Here is an 18,867-nt window from a genome sequence, read left to right on the forward strand (position 1 = left end):
CCAGGATGGAGGCTAGTAGGGTAGAAAGTGGGGGAAAGCCTAGCGGATGAATGAAGGAAGAGAGGCAGGATGTGGAAGGTCTGTGGAGCACATGTCCAGAGCCAGTAAGGAGTTAAGACTGCTAAGTGCACCGGGCGACACTGCTGAAGGCTTTAGAACGATGGGCGGATGTACTTATGTTGGTCTGTGGGACTCCATGGATTTTAGGCCAAAGGAGAAATAATATCTAGGTGCTAAGAAGCACGGTTTAGGTTTCAGAAATAGTTTAGGACATCAGGTCATAGGCAATGAGGTCCTGAATTAGGACTGAAGTAGTGCAACTGGAAAGAGAAAATGTAGTCAAGTGATGTTCAAAAAACCAAATATACATCGATTCAGCAAAAATTAAATGTGGCAGTTAAAAAAAAAAACGGAGTAAGAAGTAACGAGGCTTCTGCCCTAGCAGACATGGACGAGGCTGGGCCATCAATAGGAAGAGATGGGCATGAGGAAGCGCGGCGGAGGGTGTGTGCGTGTCAGCGTGTGTGCGGATACCCATCGTGCAGAAAGAGCACAAGTGGCAGAACACGAGGCAGCTAACAAGGAAAAGGTGAGTCCAGTTGGGGCGCTGAAGCTGAAGTTGGAGAGAACCCTCTACAAGTAGTTGAAAATATGGTCTATAAAATGGCAGAAGTAAACATTTGGGAATCATCTGACTAGACATGACAACTGAAGTAACGGCAGCGACTGAGAATACTAAAGGGAGAGATGACAAGGCGAGCATAAGTAATGACTTTGTATGTTACGTGCACATTAACAAATACAAGTGACCAAAGTGACGTGACACTCCGTTGAGTCAGAGCTCACTGGGATTAGCTTCTGGAGGCTGGGTGGAGTAAATGTGAGCACGCACGGGCCCACGCTTCTCTAGCGCCAAAGAAAAGGACAGAGACAACAGCAAAGCCTTAGGTGGGGTATACGTGCACACTCTCACACACACACACGATCCATCCATGTGAGAAACAGGCTGTGCTTGTGAACCGGGGGAACAGTGTGGAGGTAATGCGAGCAAAAGGCAACTGCTGAAGCAGCAACATTAAGATTTTGAAACAGAGATAAATATGATGGTATGATACAATCTTGTCAGAGAAACAACTTCTTCAAGGCAGAGAAACCTTGAGATGTGAGAGGGGAAATCTGAAAAACAGAACAGATAGTCAAAAAGCGAAAAATAAAGAATCGCTAAACACAGCGTAATTAGCTCAGCTGAGATTTGATGGTGTAGATTGGTTGCAGACGGCAATCAGCATGGATTTTTATCACGTTCCCAGTTGCTGAGAAGGTAGAAAAAGCCGGGTTACTGACAGCTAAGGACTGTCAAAAGGCCAGGGGACGGGAAGTACAAGGTGGGGGGAGCAGAGTGCAGGGCCAGGAGACACAGGAGAGCTCCCGAAGGCCTTCAGAGTTACAGCAGGGCCAAGGAAAGACAGGTCAGAATTAAGCCAAAAAAGAAAAAGCTTCAGAGGAAGGAACAGCAAGGAAGAGGTAGAGGCAGAACCAGCTACATAATCTGCAGGACCCAGTGCAATTTCAAGACTATAAACGCAGAGCATTAAACCATCACTGGATCCTGTGCAAGAAAACGGACTTTCACTGAGAGCCTACGAACAGAACTAGTTATGCCCACACTGATTTCAGCCCGTGAGACCATTTCACACTCCCGGCTGCCGGCACTGTAAGAGGACACATCTGTGGCAATCTGTCACAGCACCACGGGAAACAAGTATGTCGTCTTAGCGCCCAGTAGAAAGAGAAGTGTGTCTTTTCCACCAAACCTGGGCCAATACTGGGCAGTAACTTTCTTTTTTAATGTTTGCCAGGTTGGCCTTCAAAAGCTGGTCTCACAATGCGCATTTAATTTGTATTACCTTGATTATTAGGGAGGAAGGACACTTGTTCACTGGTGTGGATCATTCATATCTCTTAAATTTCCTATTCATGTCCTTTTCCCCATTATTTCATTTGTCTTTTTCTTACTAATTAGCAAGATCTCTTTCTATACTAAGTTTATTAATATGCCTTATATTACAAATATTAGCTTGCCATTTGCCACTTAAATTTGTTTATATGATGTTCCAGACATACTAATAACTTCTACTGAGTGAAGTCTACCAAAAAAAATCCTTTTGCTTTTATGTTTTGAAAGGACCCTTAAACCTATACAATAGGCAGTGTTATTCAAAGGATGAAAGCTGAATTCCACAAATCCTAAAGAGTTTTAAAACTACAAAGATCTTGATCAATAATATAACTTGCTCAATAACATGAAAATTCTAGGTATCCGTTTTGCCATTATAGGTGTGTCACTAAAATTTCTGTCTTCTACTACTAGAGTTCTAAAAGTTTATGTCTATCATCCTGCTGGCTGCTGTGGTAAAAACCACTTCTGAGCTCACTTTAATAGCTGCAGGGGGAAGATTAAGATACATAAGATGCCAATTTTCCTAGCCAAATATCTAAAACGCTTCTAAGGAAAATGAGTTCAAATGAAACACCTCACATAACTGAGAAAGATTTAAATTAGGAAAGCAGTACCTGAAGTTTACAGGACCCAGATGGAAAGCCCCTTCCCTACTCCCCATGTCTGTTCCCTACAATGGGTAAGTAACTGCTATTATTTTTTTTCTTTTTCTTAATGAAACAAGAATAAAATGAAAGTTTACCAATAAATAATAGATCCACATGTTCTAGTTAAAACACCAGAATCTGACCCAACTAGCCTGTTGAGCACACAACTAATCTCGCTTGGACCAGTGGTTCTAAAACTTTGGGATGCCTCAGGGTCATCTGCAAGGCTGAGCCTCAGCCCCAGAGCTTCTGAGGCAGTGGGTCTGGGGTGGATCCTGAGAATCTGGATTTCATGCCAGTTTCTGGACAATGCTGATGTTGCTGGTTCCGGCACCAATCTGGGAACTGCTGACTGAGAGTTCAGACCAGGCTTGAGTGGATCAAGAATTCGCAAAAGGGCAGCTGAAAGGACTGTGAAAAGGCAGGAGGAGTAAACAGCAGTATTTATTCTGGTAAAATTTTTAAGTAGGGCTTCCCTGGTGGCGCAGTGGTTGAGAGTCCGCCTGCCGATGCAGGGGACACGGGTTCGTGCCCCAGTCCAGGAAGATCCCAAGTGCCATGGAGCAGCTGGGCCCATGAGCCATGGCCGCTGAGCCTGCGCGTCCGGAGCCTGTGCTCCGCAATGGGAGAGGCCACAACAGTGAGAGGCCCGCGTATCGCAAAAAAAAAAAAAAAAAAAAAAATTTTTAAGTAAATGGTATGGAAATGACCTCAAAGAGGCAAACCAAAGCTCTCAAAATCCCTGAATGTTTGCGATGTCCAAAGCCCCACAGGAATGTTGTGACAGGTGACCTGGTCTCCCCCACCGAGTTCTTCCAGATCTACAAGCACTGCTCCCTGCTGCCGCCGTTCCCCTGAGACTGCGACCTGAGCGGTGCCAGCGGGAGCCACGCTACAGAAAAAGGAAGCAAGAGGCCAGAGGATCGAGAAGTGAAATAACTACGGCTGCGATTTAGACGGTGGAGGAGGGTGGTGACTATATCACTACAAATATAATTTGAAAGCCTTCTCAACTCCCTTTGTTCACTCCTGTTCTTTTTCAAAAATGACCAGCATACAAGAACAAAACATTCTAGACTGGGAATATAAGGTTCGAGTGTGGTTTTCCAATATAATTCTTTTCTGTTTGTATATCCCGAACCATCTATGATCTCTGACTCAACAGTAATTGAGATCCATGAGATTTACTTTGTGGCCTTTCTAGGAACAAGAGCATTCTACAAATCGCTGCAAAGATTAACAGACGCGCAACGACACAAAACAGCAATAACGCTCAACAACGGGCCGAAAATGAACTTCCTCGGGACGTCAGAAGAGGAAGAGGTCACTGTGTGATAGGCTGTTGGATTTAAATTAAAATAATCTAATTGGTTACTTAACAAAATAAACAATTTAGAAACACAAAAAGATCATTTTTACCTGCCATATTATTTTCTTTATATTTATTTAATACTATTATACTGTATAGTACTCTTTTATACTATTTTATTTACATTTCTATAATACTGTTATACCATATAATTCTATTATATTTACATATTATGTTGAAGCTTTCCTTACTAAATGTTTTACCATAGTTTTCTGAAATGACAAGTTCTACGTTAGCATTTCTGAAAAAACAACTCTCTTTTCCCTAAATGTAGGGGATTGAGGGATTGCTCAATTCCCAAAATTGAGCAGCCTTCAATATATACCTTGCTTAGTAGTTTCTTGAAGACTCTACCGATATTTCAAACTTCTCAAAATCTTAATGTTTGTCCTGGAGAGGTTGGTTGTAGTTAAACAAAATCTTGACTAATTTATTTGGAAATATGAGTAAGTCTTTTTTAAAGGAATGACTAACATTTAGTTTCAAGTGAGAATGGAATTTAGAGATCATTAATCTGACAACCTTTGAAGTGGACAATATTAAGAATTCATGACGCTCTAACACAGACGTACCTTAAACAACAACTCTAATAATAAATGAACATATTTTGTGGTTAATATTTTTTTGAAGCAACATATACTTCTAGGAAATAGTGTTATCCAGGGGCTTGAAATATTTAGGGTTTATAAGACAGACAAACAGACACACCCACACCCACCACTCCTCCCTCTTAAACCGGCCATCACCGTCAATGGTATATGGTATAATGACTTAACATGTAAACAAGTATCAAATTTTAAAAATCTAAATTAAAAAGGTTCATTTTGGTTTGTTTTTCTATTTGTTTATCAAGTCAGATTCAAATGAAGGTGTACTTTAGGAGCAAAATTAATAATGTTTTGAAGCAAAACATATCACAGACTAACAAGTCCTACTAAGTTTCAATTTTCCTGAAGAAAAATTAGCTTAGCAGCTGGATAAACAAGTTCATTTGTTTTTATTTTCAAGCAATGTCATTTAGTTGTGACCTAAGAGGAAAGAAAACAGGAAACACTTTTTCTGCCTATACTGTTCACAAATCAATTTCCTTTATGTGTGGTGGGAAATAATTACCTTTATAGTTACAAGAAAATATATTTCTAATAGATAGCAAGTTTTCCCAGTTACAGAATTTAAAGAAAGAATACTTAGCAGTTAAAAATTATATCCATGAGACAAATTATTCATTCTTTTTCCCCTTTTGGTAACTTTGAGAAAGATCTACAACTCATAGAAAAATGACAGACCAATAATGGTCAGTTACTGGTGACTAGGGTACTATTAGATTTAAAAACCTACAGTATATATCATTATTATGCTATTTTAAGAATTACTTAAAAGTACTTGTTTTAGGGCTTCCCTGGTGGCACAGCGGTTGAGAGTCCGCCTGCCGATGCAGGGGACATGGGTTTATGCCCTGGTCCGGGAGGATCCCACATGCCGTGGAGTGGCTGGGCCCGTGAGCCATGGCCATGGCCGCTGAGCCTGCGCATCCGGAGCCTGTGCTCCGCAACGGGAGAGGCCACAACAGTGAGAGGCCCGCATACAGCAAAAAAAAAAAAAAAAAAAAAAAGTACTTGTTTTAGCATTACAAAATTAGTGTGCATTTTAAAAAATAAGTAACTTTTAGTAGCTATATATAAGCTATTAAATTTAAAAGGTAATAATATTTATATAATGTATTTATATACATTGTTTTTAAAATGATAAATTAAGAAATATTAGTATTAAATGTAATTACATATAGAAAAATAATTTAAGGCCCTGTTATGGACTGAAGTGTCTGTCCCTGTCCCCACCCCACCCCTGCCCCACTAATTCATTTTGAAGCCCTAACCCCAAAGGGTCTTTAGGGAGGTAATTCAGGTTAAATGAGGTCATAAAGGTGGGGCTCTAGTCCAACAGGACTGATGTCCTTATAAAAAGAGGAAGGGATGCCTGAGACCTCGCTCTGTGAGCGAGCCCACAGAGGAAAGGTCATGTGAGGACACAGCAAGAAGGTGGTTGCCTACAAGCCAGGAAGAGAGGCCTCAAGAGAAACCAACCCTGCTGGTACCTTGGTCTTGGACATCCACTCTCCAGAACTGGGAGAAAATAAATGCCTGCTGTTTAAGCCACTCAGTCTGTGGTGGCTTGTTACGGCAGCCCGAGGTGACTAACACAGGCCCTAAAACCTGGACTGAAACGACAAATCTGCATAAACATAACACAGTAAATAAATCTATTTGCAAATAACCATTTGTCTTACCCAACTGAAAAAAGTACACCAATATTTAAATAGCAGGACACACACACACACACACACACACACACACACACATACATTGTACAAAAGAAATCATTAGTCCTTCAAAGCCAAAACACACAATAATTCTATGTTATTCTCCACACAGACAGTAATCTGGGATTATACTCATTCCATCATGCAAACTTATTATACCTCAACAACAACTAGTGATCTGACCCGATGACAAGATACAATAAAATGTCCAGGGCTAATTCTGACTTGCTTAATATATTTAATGAATTAGTCCATCACACATTATAAAAGGGTTGTAAGAGGCGAAGGTGTTGAAAACAGCGTACTAGTTTCTGGACATCTGGTTACTACTGTGAGGACCTCAACTGCCCCTGCGGAGCCGCGCTCAGGCCTTCCTGCCAGTAGCGGGAACCCCCCAGGCTCTCACTCTGCCCTACGCCCCACACACTGACTGTGCTTTGAGACAGCAGAGAGCTCTCAGCTCTCCTGGGCTCGTGCCACCCTTTCCTACTGAAAGGCAGCCTCCCCACGACCAACGCCTCTTCCAGCAAGGCTCTTTACAGCCGCCCAGATGCTTCCTCTCCCAGGAAGCCTCACCGAACCCGCATCTGGAACTGAGTTAACCTCAAGTGCACTCTGCTCATCGGTGTCTCATCACAGTGTAGCGCGATGTCACTATTTACGCAAAACTCCTACTTGAGCACCACTGGGGTCGGCAGCCTCTAGCACGGCCCTTTTTGTAGTCACACCCCTGTACAGTCTCCCCTGGGGTGTGGGCTGGACCCAGTGAACTGTTTCTAACGAAGAGAATATGGCAAAAGCGACGGGGTGTCACTTCTGAGGTTAGGTTCTGAGAAGACCATGCTTGTCTCGCTCACCCTCCCCTATGCTCCCACTGTCACTACCTCTCCCTCTTCCTGTCCCCGCCCCTCCCTGATCCATCGCTCTAGAGGAGCAAGCTGTCCTGTTGTGAGGAGCTCTGTGAAGAGGCTCAAGTGTCAAGAAACGGACTCTGCAGCCAACAGCCACAGAGGACCCGAGGCCTGTTGACAGCCGTGTGATGAGCGCGGGGGCAGCTCCTCCCCAGGGAAGCCAGGATGTGACCACGGCCCCGGCGGACACCTTGACTGCAGCCTCAGACCGACCCTGAGCGCGAAGCCACCAGCTAAACACATCTGACCCACAGAGACTGTGAGATAATAAATGTTTGTCATTTTAAGCCATTAAGGTACGGAATAATATGTTACACCTCAATAGATAACAAATACAATCATGTTTTTCTCTCCTATTAAATTATAAACTCCTAGAAGACATTATGGCTAGTTGTACCACCTTAGCAGAATGTGTTACATGTTAGAAATCAAAAATGAAATCAGCACAGTCTGTGAGGACTTAAAGCACTCTAGGTCAACTTCTCCAGAGTTCAGCTCTCTGTTCAACTCATTGAAAACACGTGTTCCAAGATGTAGTTGATTATTTAATGACAACAAAATGCATCAGATTTTACAAGACACATGAAAAGTAACAGGAAAAAAATCCCCAAATATTAAGTTTATTGTTTCCCTTTCATCTCATCTAACATAAAATTGTAATTCCTAAACAGAATTAAAGTGGATATAAGAGGTGACACACAAGTGTAACTGAAAATTTATATAGTTTATAGCCTTCATAACTCAAGTTTTTATGAAGAGTCTCAAACTAATTCATCTATAAACTATTTTAAGCTTCAAAGAGTAAAATATATATTTTGTTAAAGTCAGGGCTCAGCAACCTAGAATCATTAGAGAAGGAATAATTCAGGAGAGCCGCAATTTTCTGAAACCATAAAAATTTACTTCATGAAAACCCCAAATTTTGTGTAACCATTTTAGATCATTGTTTTCTTATACAAATCTAGAAAACGGTTCCTTAAACAAAATAAGACATTTTCACAACAGTACTTTTCTGAGACTAATACACAAACGTGAACTATAACTCCCTAAGGAAAGGATATAAAATGCAACATTTTCTAAACCCGTTTGGACATGAAACCCTTTTTTTCCCCAAAATATCTTGTGGGCTCAGTTATAGAACATGCTTTTAGAAAAATGGAATTAAGACTGTGATTTCTTAAAGAAAACATAATGAACTAATTACAAAGAATACTGTTCAATGACTTCCATTCAACTCTGCAGTGACGTCCAGACCACGAAGCCTAAAATTCGCCGCCTTCCATGACTGATACTCACGCCAGCCTGATGCACTGAACTCACACAGCTCTCCTTCACTCATCTTTTGCTTGAAGACATCAAACTCTTTGCTCTTAACTCCATGTCTTTGCTATTGTTATTTCTTATATCTAGAATTCCCTCCCTTCCCCATACGTGTCGGCCCTAATTCTACATTTCCGACGTCACCTCCTCTTGGCAGTCGTCCAGACACCCTGTGTGTCACTAGTTCTCTTTTCCTTCAACTCCCACGGAGTGTTATCTGTACTTCTCACATCTCATCTCTTTGTACATCATATACGTGTGTTCTTATCTATCCTCGATTGGATAATGACTCATATCTGCTTTGTAATAAATATTTCTTAAAGGAATGTGGTTACAAGACATAGCCTTGCTTGCCTTTTACATAATAGCTCCAAATGGTAATGACTGGAGTTCTTACATCCAATTTTATTAGCCCTTCTGTTTTATCCCTCAGGATCGGCTATCAATTTTTGCCATTATTAATAGATTTACCTGTGGTGGTACCTCTCCTCCATTTTCTAAGTTAGCAGTAATGACTTAGTAAATATATATTACATACCAGGCTTTCTATAAACATTATGTCACTGAATCTCACAAAAGCCCTATGAAGGAGATATTATGATTCCTGATTTACAAATAAGGAAATAGACCAAAAAAAATAAAGTAACCTGCCTAAGGTTATATGAATTAATATGTGCTTGGGAATGCAGCCCAAAACTAGTGGTAATGTTCATCTAAGACTAAATACTAGTTCAAGAGGGATACGTGTATATTCTGTAAAGAAAAGCGGAAGGAACCTTGAAGAGAGAGGCCCAGCTGACAGCGTATGAGTGGAAAGGTAAATACTGTATCTGACACACCAAGTTTGGGACATGCCTTTGAGTCAATCAGGTGAAGCTCTCCACTGGGCCACTGTGAATACAGGTCTTGAGTCAGGCAGAGAGGTGCGGATGGGAGAAAGCTTTTTGTGAGTCATCTGCAGTGAAATAAATGGTGGCGACAGCTCTGGACTTTAGATGAAGGCCACCATGAAAAACACAGAAAGTGAAATAAATGAAAAAGACCAAAGTCAGACACCAGAAATAACATGAAACAGGAAAGAATGAAGCAGAAGAGGAGGCTAGAAAGGAGACTAAGCGGGAAGCACCAGAGGGTAGGAGGAAAATGGAGACTAGCCAGATGGAAGTCTAGGGGGAGAATTCCGTCTCAGATCATGATGAATTGACTCAAACCAGCTAGAATTAAACATGCATTTCCTCTGATGCACCAGCCACATTTCGAATGATCACTACCACATGGGTCAGAGCAGACACAGAACAGTACCACCCTTGCAGCAGGCTCTCATAACCTCAGAGGCCCTGGCAGAGCGCTGCAACAAGGCATCTGTTCAGGTAGCGCTGCTGATCAAAGTAGGCAGACCACATGCTAATCCACGGTCAATCTTTAGAGACACCTTTGAGAACACAGCCAATTTGGTTAAATTGTATAGCTTATTGGTGTATCAGTTATCCAATTTTCTAAAATATGATGTTAAGAACATTCTCATTATTGGGGACATTAATAGCTTTTAAGACTGTGAACTAACTGTGTGTAATATTCTCCAGTAGGAACTTCACATATCTTCTACTTTAATTCTTACACAGACTGAGGCATACCCCTTGGTATCCACAGGGGATTGCTTCTAAGACTAGCCCCAATCCCAACTCCACCACTTGGATACCAAAATCCACAGATGCTCAAGCCCCTTCTATAAAACGGCCTAGTATTTGCACATATCCTCCTGTATGCTTTAAATCAGCTCTGGATTTCTTCTAATAACCGATACAACACAAATGCTACGTAAATAGTTGTAAGTGCAACGTAAATGCTTTGTAAATAGTTGCCAGCATGGCAATTTCAAGTTTTGCTTTTTGGAACTTCCTGAAAAAAATGTATTTCAGATATTTTCCATCTGTGGTTGATTGAAACCATGGATGCAGAATCCACAGATCTTTTTTAAGAGACGAGCAAACTCATGCTCAGTCACATCAGGCAGCTTGCAGCCACACTGCTAATAAATGTCAGAATCTGGATTCCAATCTAGGTCTGTCAACCTACAAAATAGAAACTCTGTCCATCACACAGAACCCAGACTGCAGAAAAAGGTTCCATCTAAATAATCACGTGCCCAGATAGATTTTGCCTAAATCCACGGCACCAAAATACGTACTGTAGGAAGCACTCGAATGTAATCTCTCAGACATATGGAATAGCATACATATGAATTAATGAGAAGAAACTTCATTTCCTAAGAAATAATACAGACATTCATTCAAGGAATAAAAACATTCATTCATTTCATCTGTCGTAAAACATAAATATCTTCTCTAGGAACAAAAATTTAAAATGTCATTATCTTTAAAATTTTTATTTTCAAATACAGGTAATGTTTTACTTACCTTCTTGAGCAGCAAACGTCTGACTAGCTGAAATGACCTTTGTTAGTTCTGGATTATACCTTGTTCCCTCTGGAAAAATCACAAGATACATCTGTGAAGCCATAAAGAAAATTTGGTTTGTTTTATGTGAGTGTTTTTATTGTTGCTGTTAACTTATCAATGCTAACCCTATTAATTCTAAGAGTATTTCCCATGGTGGGGAAAAAAAAAGTATATTCAATTACCTATGACCTTCATTTCAAGCAGAACAACCAAAATGCACAAATTCAATTAAGTCTTAATATTAACATAGACTATATGTGAAATACAGTCCTACATTCATTTGTAGGTCAGTCATTAAGAATCCAACATTTCTAATTACATGCAAATATTCACTAATTTAAAAACTGGCCATAAATGACTCATACAAAGCCTCAATTCATCAACGAAAGAGGTTTTCTTCCCCCTAAGATTCTGCAAAATGACTTTTGAAAAGGTGTACATTTTAGGGCTTCCCTGGTGGCGCAGTGGTTAAGAATCCGCCTGCCAATGCATGGGACATGGGTTCAAGCCCTGGTCCAGGAAGATCCCACATGCTGCGGAGCAACTAAGCCCGTGCGCCACAACTACTGAGCCTGCGCTCTAGAGCCCACGAGCAACAACTACTGAGCCCATGCGCCACAACTACTGAAGCCCATGCGCCTAGAGCCCGTGCTCTGCAACAAGACAAGCCACCGCGATGAGAAGCTTGCACACCGCAACGAAGAGTAGCCCCTGCTCGCCGCAACTAGAGAAAAGCCCACACGTGGCAACGAAGACCCAGAGCAGCCAAAATAAATAAATAAAATGAATAAATAAATAAAAAGAAAACGTGTAAATTTTAGACATCAGGGTCCCTAAGTACATCTCATTTGAGGGATGAGATATATAGTTATATACATAACTATATAAATTTCCACAATATAAAAGGTAATAGATGTTCATATTTCAAAAGATTCACACAGTATTCTTATTTTATAAGACTCCCTTAATGCATTTAAATGACTCAATTTACAAGTGGCCTCATAAATTAAAACAATGCAATTATAAATGAGTTATAAATCAGGCTGGATGTTTACTAAGTAATCAATTAGTCTAAACTTAAGGAGCTCATGAGAGAAAAGTATGCTCATTTTATCCATCCTTACCAGATCCCAGGTAAGACCATCTACCTAGATGTCCAGCACAGAAATATTCTTTTATCTGAATGATCTATGATTTTCACATAGATATAAATGAACCTATGTGAAAATCTGAATTTTTTCATTAGATAAACATATGATCATTCTCTTCCAAAGTTTAACCTGAAAAGCTGGTATAATGGTGGCTCTGCAATTTTGTGTTTTCAACTTCCATGCAAATGCAGAAGCTTTTTATCCATCTGCATATATAATTTTTAGAAGCTACTATCTTTGCCTAACTTAGAAATTAATAGGTTGTGTTTGGTTATCTTCTCAGAATGGTCAAAAAATGTAGAAAACTGGGTAAAAAAATTTTTTTAATTAAGAATTCCTTATGATGTTCCAGGAACCAGAAGAAAAATACTAAAATTAGTTCCCAAAACCACAAATTCATTCTCATGAGAAAACATTTTAAATTAGTGAAGTTTGTATTCAAAGCCATGAAAGCAATTAGTGAAGGCTATTAGCTTTTCACTCAATCATTTATAAATAAAACAATTCATGATTGGAATGGTTAATAACTCATGTGGTATTATTTTCTGTCTCTCAGATGTTTTACTTAAAAAACACTGACGGGGGCTTCCCTGGTGGCGCAGTGGTTGAGAGTCCGCCTGCTGATGCAGGGGACACGGGTTCGTGCCCCGGTCCGGGAAGATCCCACATGCCGTGAAGCGGCTGGGCCCGTGAGCCATGGCCGCTGAGGCTGCGCGTCTGGAGCCTGTGCTCCGCAGCAGGACAGGCCACAGCAGTGAGAGGCCCGCGTACCGCAAAAAAAAAAAAAAACAAAACACTGACGGTTAGCAAGAAAGTAAGAAAGAACTATTCATGCAGGGTTCATTCAAGAAATATTTCTTGTACACCTATTATGTGCCAGGTGCTATATACAGAGTAACAAAACAATATGGTCTTTGGAGACAAGTGAGAAAAAAGTACACTAAACAAATACAAATATATAATTACACACTATGTGACTACGAAGAAAAAGAACAAGGTGATATGAAAGAAAATGACACGAGGGAAACTAGAATGGATGATGGGTCTAAGGCCTAAAGAATGATAAAAGAACAGGTGCTTTCCCCAGCAGACAAGGAACAAGGCAAGGACGCCCACCCTCACCAGTTCTGTTCAAGGCTGCTCAGCAGCGGTAAAAAGAAACAAGCTATTGATACATACAATGACTGGAGGAATCTCAAAATGATTATGCTAAGTGGAAGAAGCCAAACTCACTCCCAAACAAAGAGTACAAACTGTATGATTCCATTTATATAAAATTCTAAAAAGTACAAACTAATCCATAGTGACAGAAAGCAGCTCAGTGACTGCCTTGAGACGGAGCAGGCATAAAGAGGCACAAGGACACCTTTGGAGCTTGTGGATATGGGCAGTATCTCGACTGTGGCAATGGTTTGTATACAGACACCAAAACTCATCAAATTCTGCACAGTAACCGTCTGCAGCCTACTGCACGTCAATCACACCTCACCAACAGTACTTCAGTAAAAGAGAGCGAGGGAGCCACCAGACAGAAGATGCACTGTGTGCAGACTCTCAGGTGGGGAAGAGCTGGGGCGCTGCAGGACTAAGAAAAAGCCAATGTAACTCAATGTGGAAGTGGAAGAATGGCATGAAGCAACATTAGACCACACAAGTTGTACAGATTTTCTAGGCGCAGGATGGGAAGAGGAGCAAGCAGGGAGCGACTGCTAAGAGGCACAGGCTCCTTGGGGTGATGAAGATGTTCTGGAATTACATAGTGGTGACGGCTGCACAACTTGGCCAATACGTGGAAAACCACTGAATGACATGCTTTAGGATGGTGAATTTCACAGTATGTGAATTACATCTCAATAAACAAATAAACAGGCCAAAGCCCATTACTATCTTCCACAAGTCAGCGAATGGGTTCCAAACTTTAAAAGAAACTAATCATTACACAGAATAAAAGTTACATTAAAAAAGTAAAATATGACAGTCACACAATGAATTATTATTAAATTATTAAGGTCACTGGCTAAACAATAAATAAAGCTATTTTATGGCCATTACGCCACAGAGTAGGTGGTCTTCTATGGGAAATTGTATTTACAAAGACTGTCACTAGAGAAAGCACAGAGCAGTATGAATAACTGACTTCAATCCCGACTCTCCCCTCACAGGCCCTGTGGCCCTGGATGACCTCCTCCTCTCTGCACCTAAGTTTCCTCATCTATAAAATGAAGCAACAGTGGCACCTACGCCTCACTGGGATGTTACAACGACAGAAGGTGGTAAGTCGACGCGCCGCCGGGACCTGCCATGTCCAAGGCCTGGAGCTGCCGTGACCGTGGCGTCAGTCATTACCACTGCAGACACGCCCCATGAGGGCGTGATTTCCGCAGGCTTCCGGAGCAGCCCTCCCTCTGCAGCGAGATGCCCAGGCGGACCACCGCGGCACCCGCCGGGCAACCTGCTCATCTGACGACAGGCCCGTCAAGACCTTCGACGTGCTCAGCGGAGGAAAGATCCTCGTCGCCGACCTCAGGCGTCATGAGGGTCCTGTGTGGCGAGTGGCCTGGGCCCACCCCATGCATGGCAATGTCCTGGCATCCTGCTCCTACGACCGGAAAGAGGAAAATGGCACCTGGGAGAAGACGCATGAGCTCACGGGACACGACTCCTCAGTAAACTCTGTGTGCTGGGCCCCCCATGACTACGGCCCGATCCTAGCCTGTGGGAGCTCGGATGGGGCCATTTCTCTGCTGACTTACACCAGGTTGGGCCGGTGGGAAGTGAAGAAGACCAACAGTGCTCACACTATTGGCTGCAATGCCGTCAGCTGGGCCCCTGCTGTCGGACCTGGAAGCCTCACAGACCAGCCATCTGGGCAGAAGCCCAACTACATCAAGAAGTTTGCATTAGCTGGCTGTGACAACCTCATCAAACCGTGGACGGAGGAGGAGGGCGGCAGTGGAAGGAAGGGCAGAAGTTGGAAGCGCACACTGACTGGGTTTGAGATGTGGCCTGGGCCCCCTCCATCGGCCTGCCCACCAGCACCATTGCCAGCTGCTCCCAGGATGGTCCAGTGTTCATCTGGGCCTGTGATGGTGCCTCGGGCAGTGCGTGGTCCCCCAAACTGCTGCACAAGTTCAGTGATGTTGTATGGCACGGGAGCCAGCCCATCACAGCCAACATCCTGGCCGCCTCAAGGGGAGACAACAGGGTGACCCTGTGGAAGGAGTCGGTCGACGGGCAGTGGGTGTGCATCAGTGATGTCAACAAGGGCCAGGGCGCTATGTCCACTTCAGTCACAGAGGGTCAGCAGGACGAGCAGTGGCCAGACAGGCAGGGCCTGGTCTCCACCTGCTGCCTCCAGGGCTGCCCCGTCCTGGGCCGATTGACCACACAGCTGGGAGGAAGAACGCCCCGCTCCCACAAGGTCACTTGCCCGGGAGTCATAACAAATGCAACCAGATTTATCATCTGCCTTAACATGGTTTGACATGGTTTGTAATTTACTGTCCAGCTGAACACACACTTGCTCTGAGGGAAAAATGACAATTAACCTTCAGCTCTATTATTTTAAGATATTTTTGGTCATTTTTATGTACCTTTCAGGTTCAGGCATCATTTGGGGGGTGACTGTTTCCAGAGTAATTAAACTCATATCGCTTCTTAAGAAAAAAAAAAAAAAGGTGGTAAGTCATATAGTCTACTCAGTACGGTGCCTGGTGCAAAATAACGTTGCAATTTGCTGTTACAGTGAAAACAGATCTGCTTTAGAAATCTGCGATGGTGCATCTGGTGGGAAGAAGAACAACGTGACATGAGTAGCTAATCACCCTGACCGAGGGGACCTGCCTTCCCTGCCACCAGCTTGGTGTGTTGCCTTCTCAATAACTCCCTCCAAAGGCCATGAGACAAAGCAGTTCTGCTTCTCTCAGGAATGAGAGCCCAGGACAACAGAGGTGTTCTCATCTGATAACTTCCTTGCTACGGCTTTCAAATTGCTGACCAAAAGGCTGCTCCCTTCTTTAGTTCCCCTGGAAATAGAGAAGGTGACAGCAGAGGAAGTGGAGGGACTAAAAGTAGAGCACTAGGGCAAGAGAAGAATGGCCACAGGGACTGACATTTCTGGACCTGCTTCTCAATTAAGGAAAATATAAGTGAAATCCCTGCTCAAGGACAGGGAAGCAATGAGGAGGACAGGAAAAAACTGACAAACTGTCACAAACCAATCAAATTATGCAAAAGATTTTTGCTACTGTTCATGTAACTCTTTTATTCTGCTAAATTTTCATTTGGAAGGAAACAGAGTCTGTTTTTCTTTAGTGATGACCTTCCACATAAGAAAAATCTATATTCAAGATGTGACATACCACTTTAAACACACGCACTTTGGCCCCTACCGGAAAATTAGCAGGCTATATTTCACATTAACAGTCTACTCGAAAAGAAAAGAGCTATTTAAGAGTTTAAAATATATTCAAATTGTAACCAACTATTGAACTGATGATTTTCTACTAAAAACAGCCTTTTCTCCATGCTTAGGAAAAGTTAATTTACTTTTTAAGTGAACCTCAGTTTCTCACTCCCAAATGAAGACTCAGGGTTGCTGTGAGGATTAAAGGAAATATGTGAGAATATCAAGCCCTGTGTGGCAGCTCTTCAAACATATTGTTTCCTCTCCCGCTGGTTTTTAAAAATTCTACTAGCTTACTGAAGAGTTCCAAAGCAGGCGCATTTATACAGAAATAATATCTCAGAACGTAATAAGTTTTGATTAGCTAGACATCTTTTAATTACTTGCTTTCTCTTTAAATAAAAAGCTATTTCATACTGAGATGCACAGAATATAAATAAGATGGTTCCTCTCTGCCTTCTGTCTCCCAAATTAAACCAATCTAGCACAGTATAACTTCTTTACAAAGTTTTCTACATTTATAATCAGAAACATTCAACCCATTAAAAATTCCATTGCACATTTACAGAGGAAAGAATACAAAAATGTGGAAGATACAAAGTATCTCTTTCCTCAAAGAGTATATTATTTAATTATGCAAGTGCCCTATGTATGATCAGAAAACAGTGATAAAATCACACAGATGAACACGGGCGTGGCAGGCAGAATAACGGCCCCTCCCCCAAACGTCCAGCTCCTAATGCTCGGAACCTGTGAATAGGGCAGGTTACGGCAAAGGGGGATTTAAGACTACCGGCCACTGGACCTCAGGGTAAGGGCTGATCGTAGAACGCCAGGTGGGGGGGGTGGGGGCAATGCGATCACGTGATCATAAGGACAGGAAAGAGGGAGGCAGAAGAGTCAGAACCACAGACACGGCCAGCACGAAGGAGACAGACCGGCCACTGCTGGCCTTGCAGACAGAAAGAAGTCGTGAGCTAGGAGGGCAGTAAACCTCCAGAAACTGGAAAAGGCAAGAGAATGGATTCTCCCTCGGAATCTCCCTAAGGACCTCAGTGCACTGCCACCTTGACTTTAGTCCAGTGAGACCCATTTTGAACTGCTGGCCTCCAGAATGATTTAGATAATAAATTAGTATTATTTTGTTTTCTGGCTTTATTGAGGTATGATTGACAAATAAAAACTGTATATATTTAAGGTGTACAATGCGATGCCTTACTATACGTGTACACCACAGTTACCGTACTTTTTTTATGGTAGAACACTTAAAATCTACTCTTCCAGCAAATTTCAAGTATGCAATATGTTATTATTAAGTATAGTCACCATACTGTACACTACATCTCCAGAATTTATTCATCTTGTAACTGAATCTCCCCATTTCCCCCAACTCCCAGCCCTGGGAACTACCATTCTACCCTCTGGTTCTATGAGTTCAGCCTTTTTAGATTCCACATATAAGTGAGACCATGCAGTGTTTGTCTTTCTGTGTCAAGCGTATTTCACTTAGCATAATGCCCTTGAGGTTCATCCATGTTGTTGCAAAGACAGGATTTCCTTCTTTTTTAAGGCTGAAAAAATTCCATTTTGTGTGTGTGTGTCTGTGTACACCACATTTTCTTTATCTATTCATCTGTCAACGCACACTTAGGTTGTTTCCATATCTTGGCTGCTGTGAATGAACATGGGAATGCAGATGTCTCCTCAAGATAGTAATTTTATTTTTTTGGATATATACCCAGGAGTGGAATTGCTCGATCATACGGTAGTTCTTTTTTTAATCTTTTGAGGTACCTCCATTCTGTTTTCCATAATGGCTGTACCACTATGGAATTCTTATATTCCCACCAACATCGGCTAACTTTTCTATATCCTTACAAACACTTCCATCTTCTGACTTTGTGATAACAGCCATCCTAACAGGTGTGAGGTGATAACTCACTGTGGTTGTGACTGGCATTTTCCTGATGATAAGCGATGCTGAGCACCTTTCATGCACCTGTTGGCTATTTGTATGTCTTCTTTGGAGAAATGTCTTTTCAAGTCCCTTGCCCATCTTCAATTGAGTTATTTGTTTTTTTGCTAGTGAGTTGCATGAGTTCCTCAAATATTTTGGAAATTAACACCTTATTGGATAGGATATGTGGTTTGCAAGTATTCTCTCCCATTCTGTAGGCTGCTTTTTCATTTTGTTGATTATTTCCTTTGCTGTGCAGAAACTTTTTAGTTTGATGTAGTCCCATTTGTTTATCTTTGTTACCTGTGCTTTTGCTGCTACATCCAATGTCTGTGTTATTTTAAGCTGGTAAGTTTGTGGTACTTTGT

General features: G+C 41.9%; 1 protein-coding gene and 1 pseudogene across 5 annotated transcripts in view; one reads left to right on the forward strand and one right to left on the reverse strand.

Moving 5' to 3' along the window:
- AGPAT5 (1-acylglycerol-3-phosphate O-acyltransferase 5) overlaps positions 1–18,867 on the reverse strand; it is a 62,473-nt gene that overhangs the window by 14,594 nt on the left and 29,012 nt on the right. For all 4 annotated transcript variants that reach the window (XM_082680514.1, XM_082680516.1, XM_082680515.1 and 1 more), the window contains one exon: positions 10,945–11,035. In XM_082680514.1, coding sequence (XP_082536640.1) covers positions 10,945–11,035 — 91 coding nt within the window. The remainder of the gene's footprint in view (positions 1–10,944; positions 11,036–18,867) is intronic.
- LOC309839001 (protein SEC13 homolog) lies at positions 13,521–15,621 on the forward strand (annotated as a pseudogene). The gene is made up of 3 exons: positions 13,521–13,547; positions 14,300–14,410; positions 14,522–15,621. The product of its transcript is annotated as a protein SEC13 homolog (transcript).

Source organism: Grampus griseus (genome assembly GCF_964374135.1).
Source record: "Grampus griseus genome assembly, chromosome: 21".
In the NCBI taxonomy this organism is placed as follows: domain Eukaryota; kingdom Metazoa; phylum Chordata; class Mammalia; order Artiodactyla; family Delphinidae; genus Grampus; species Grampus griseus.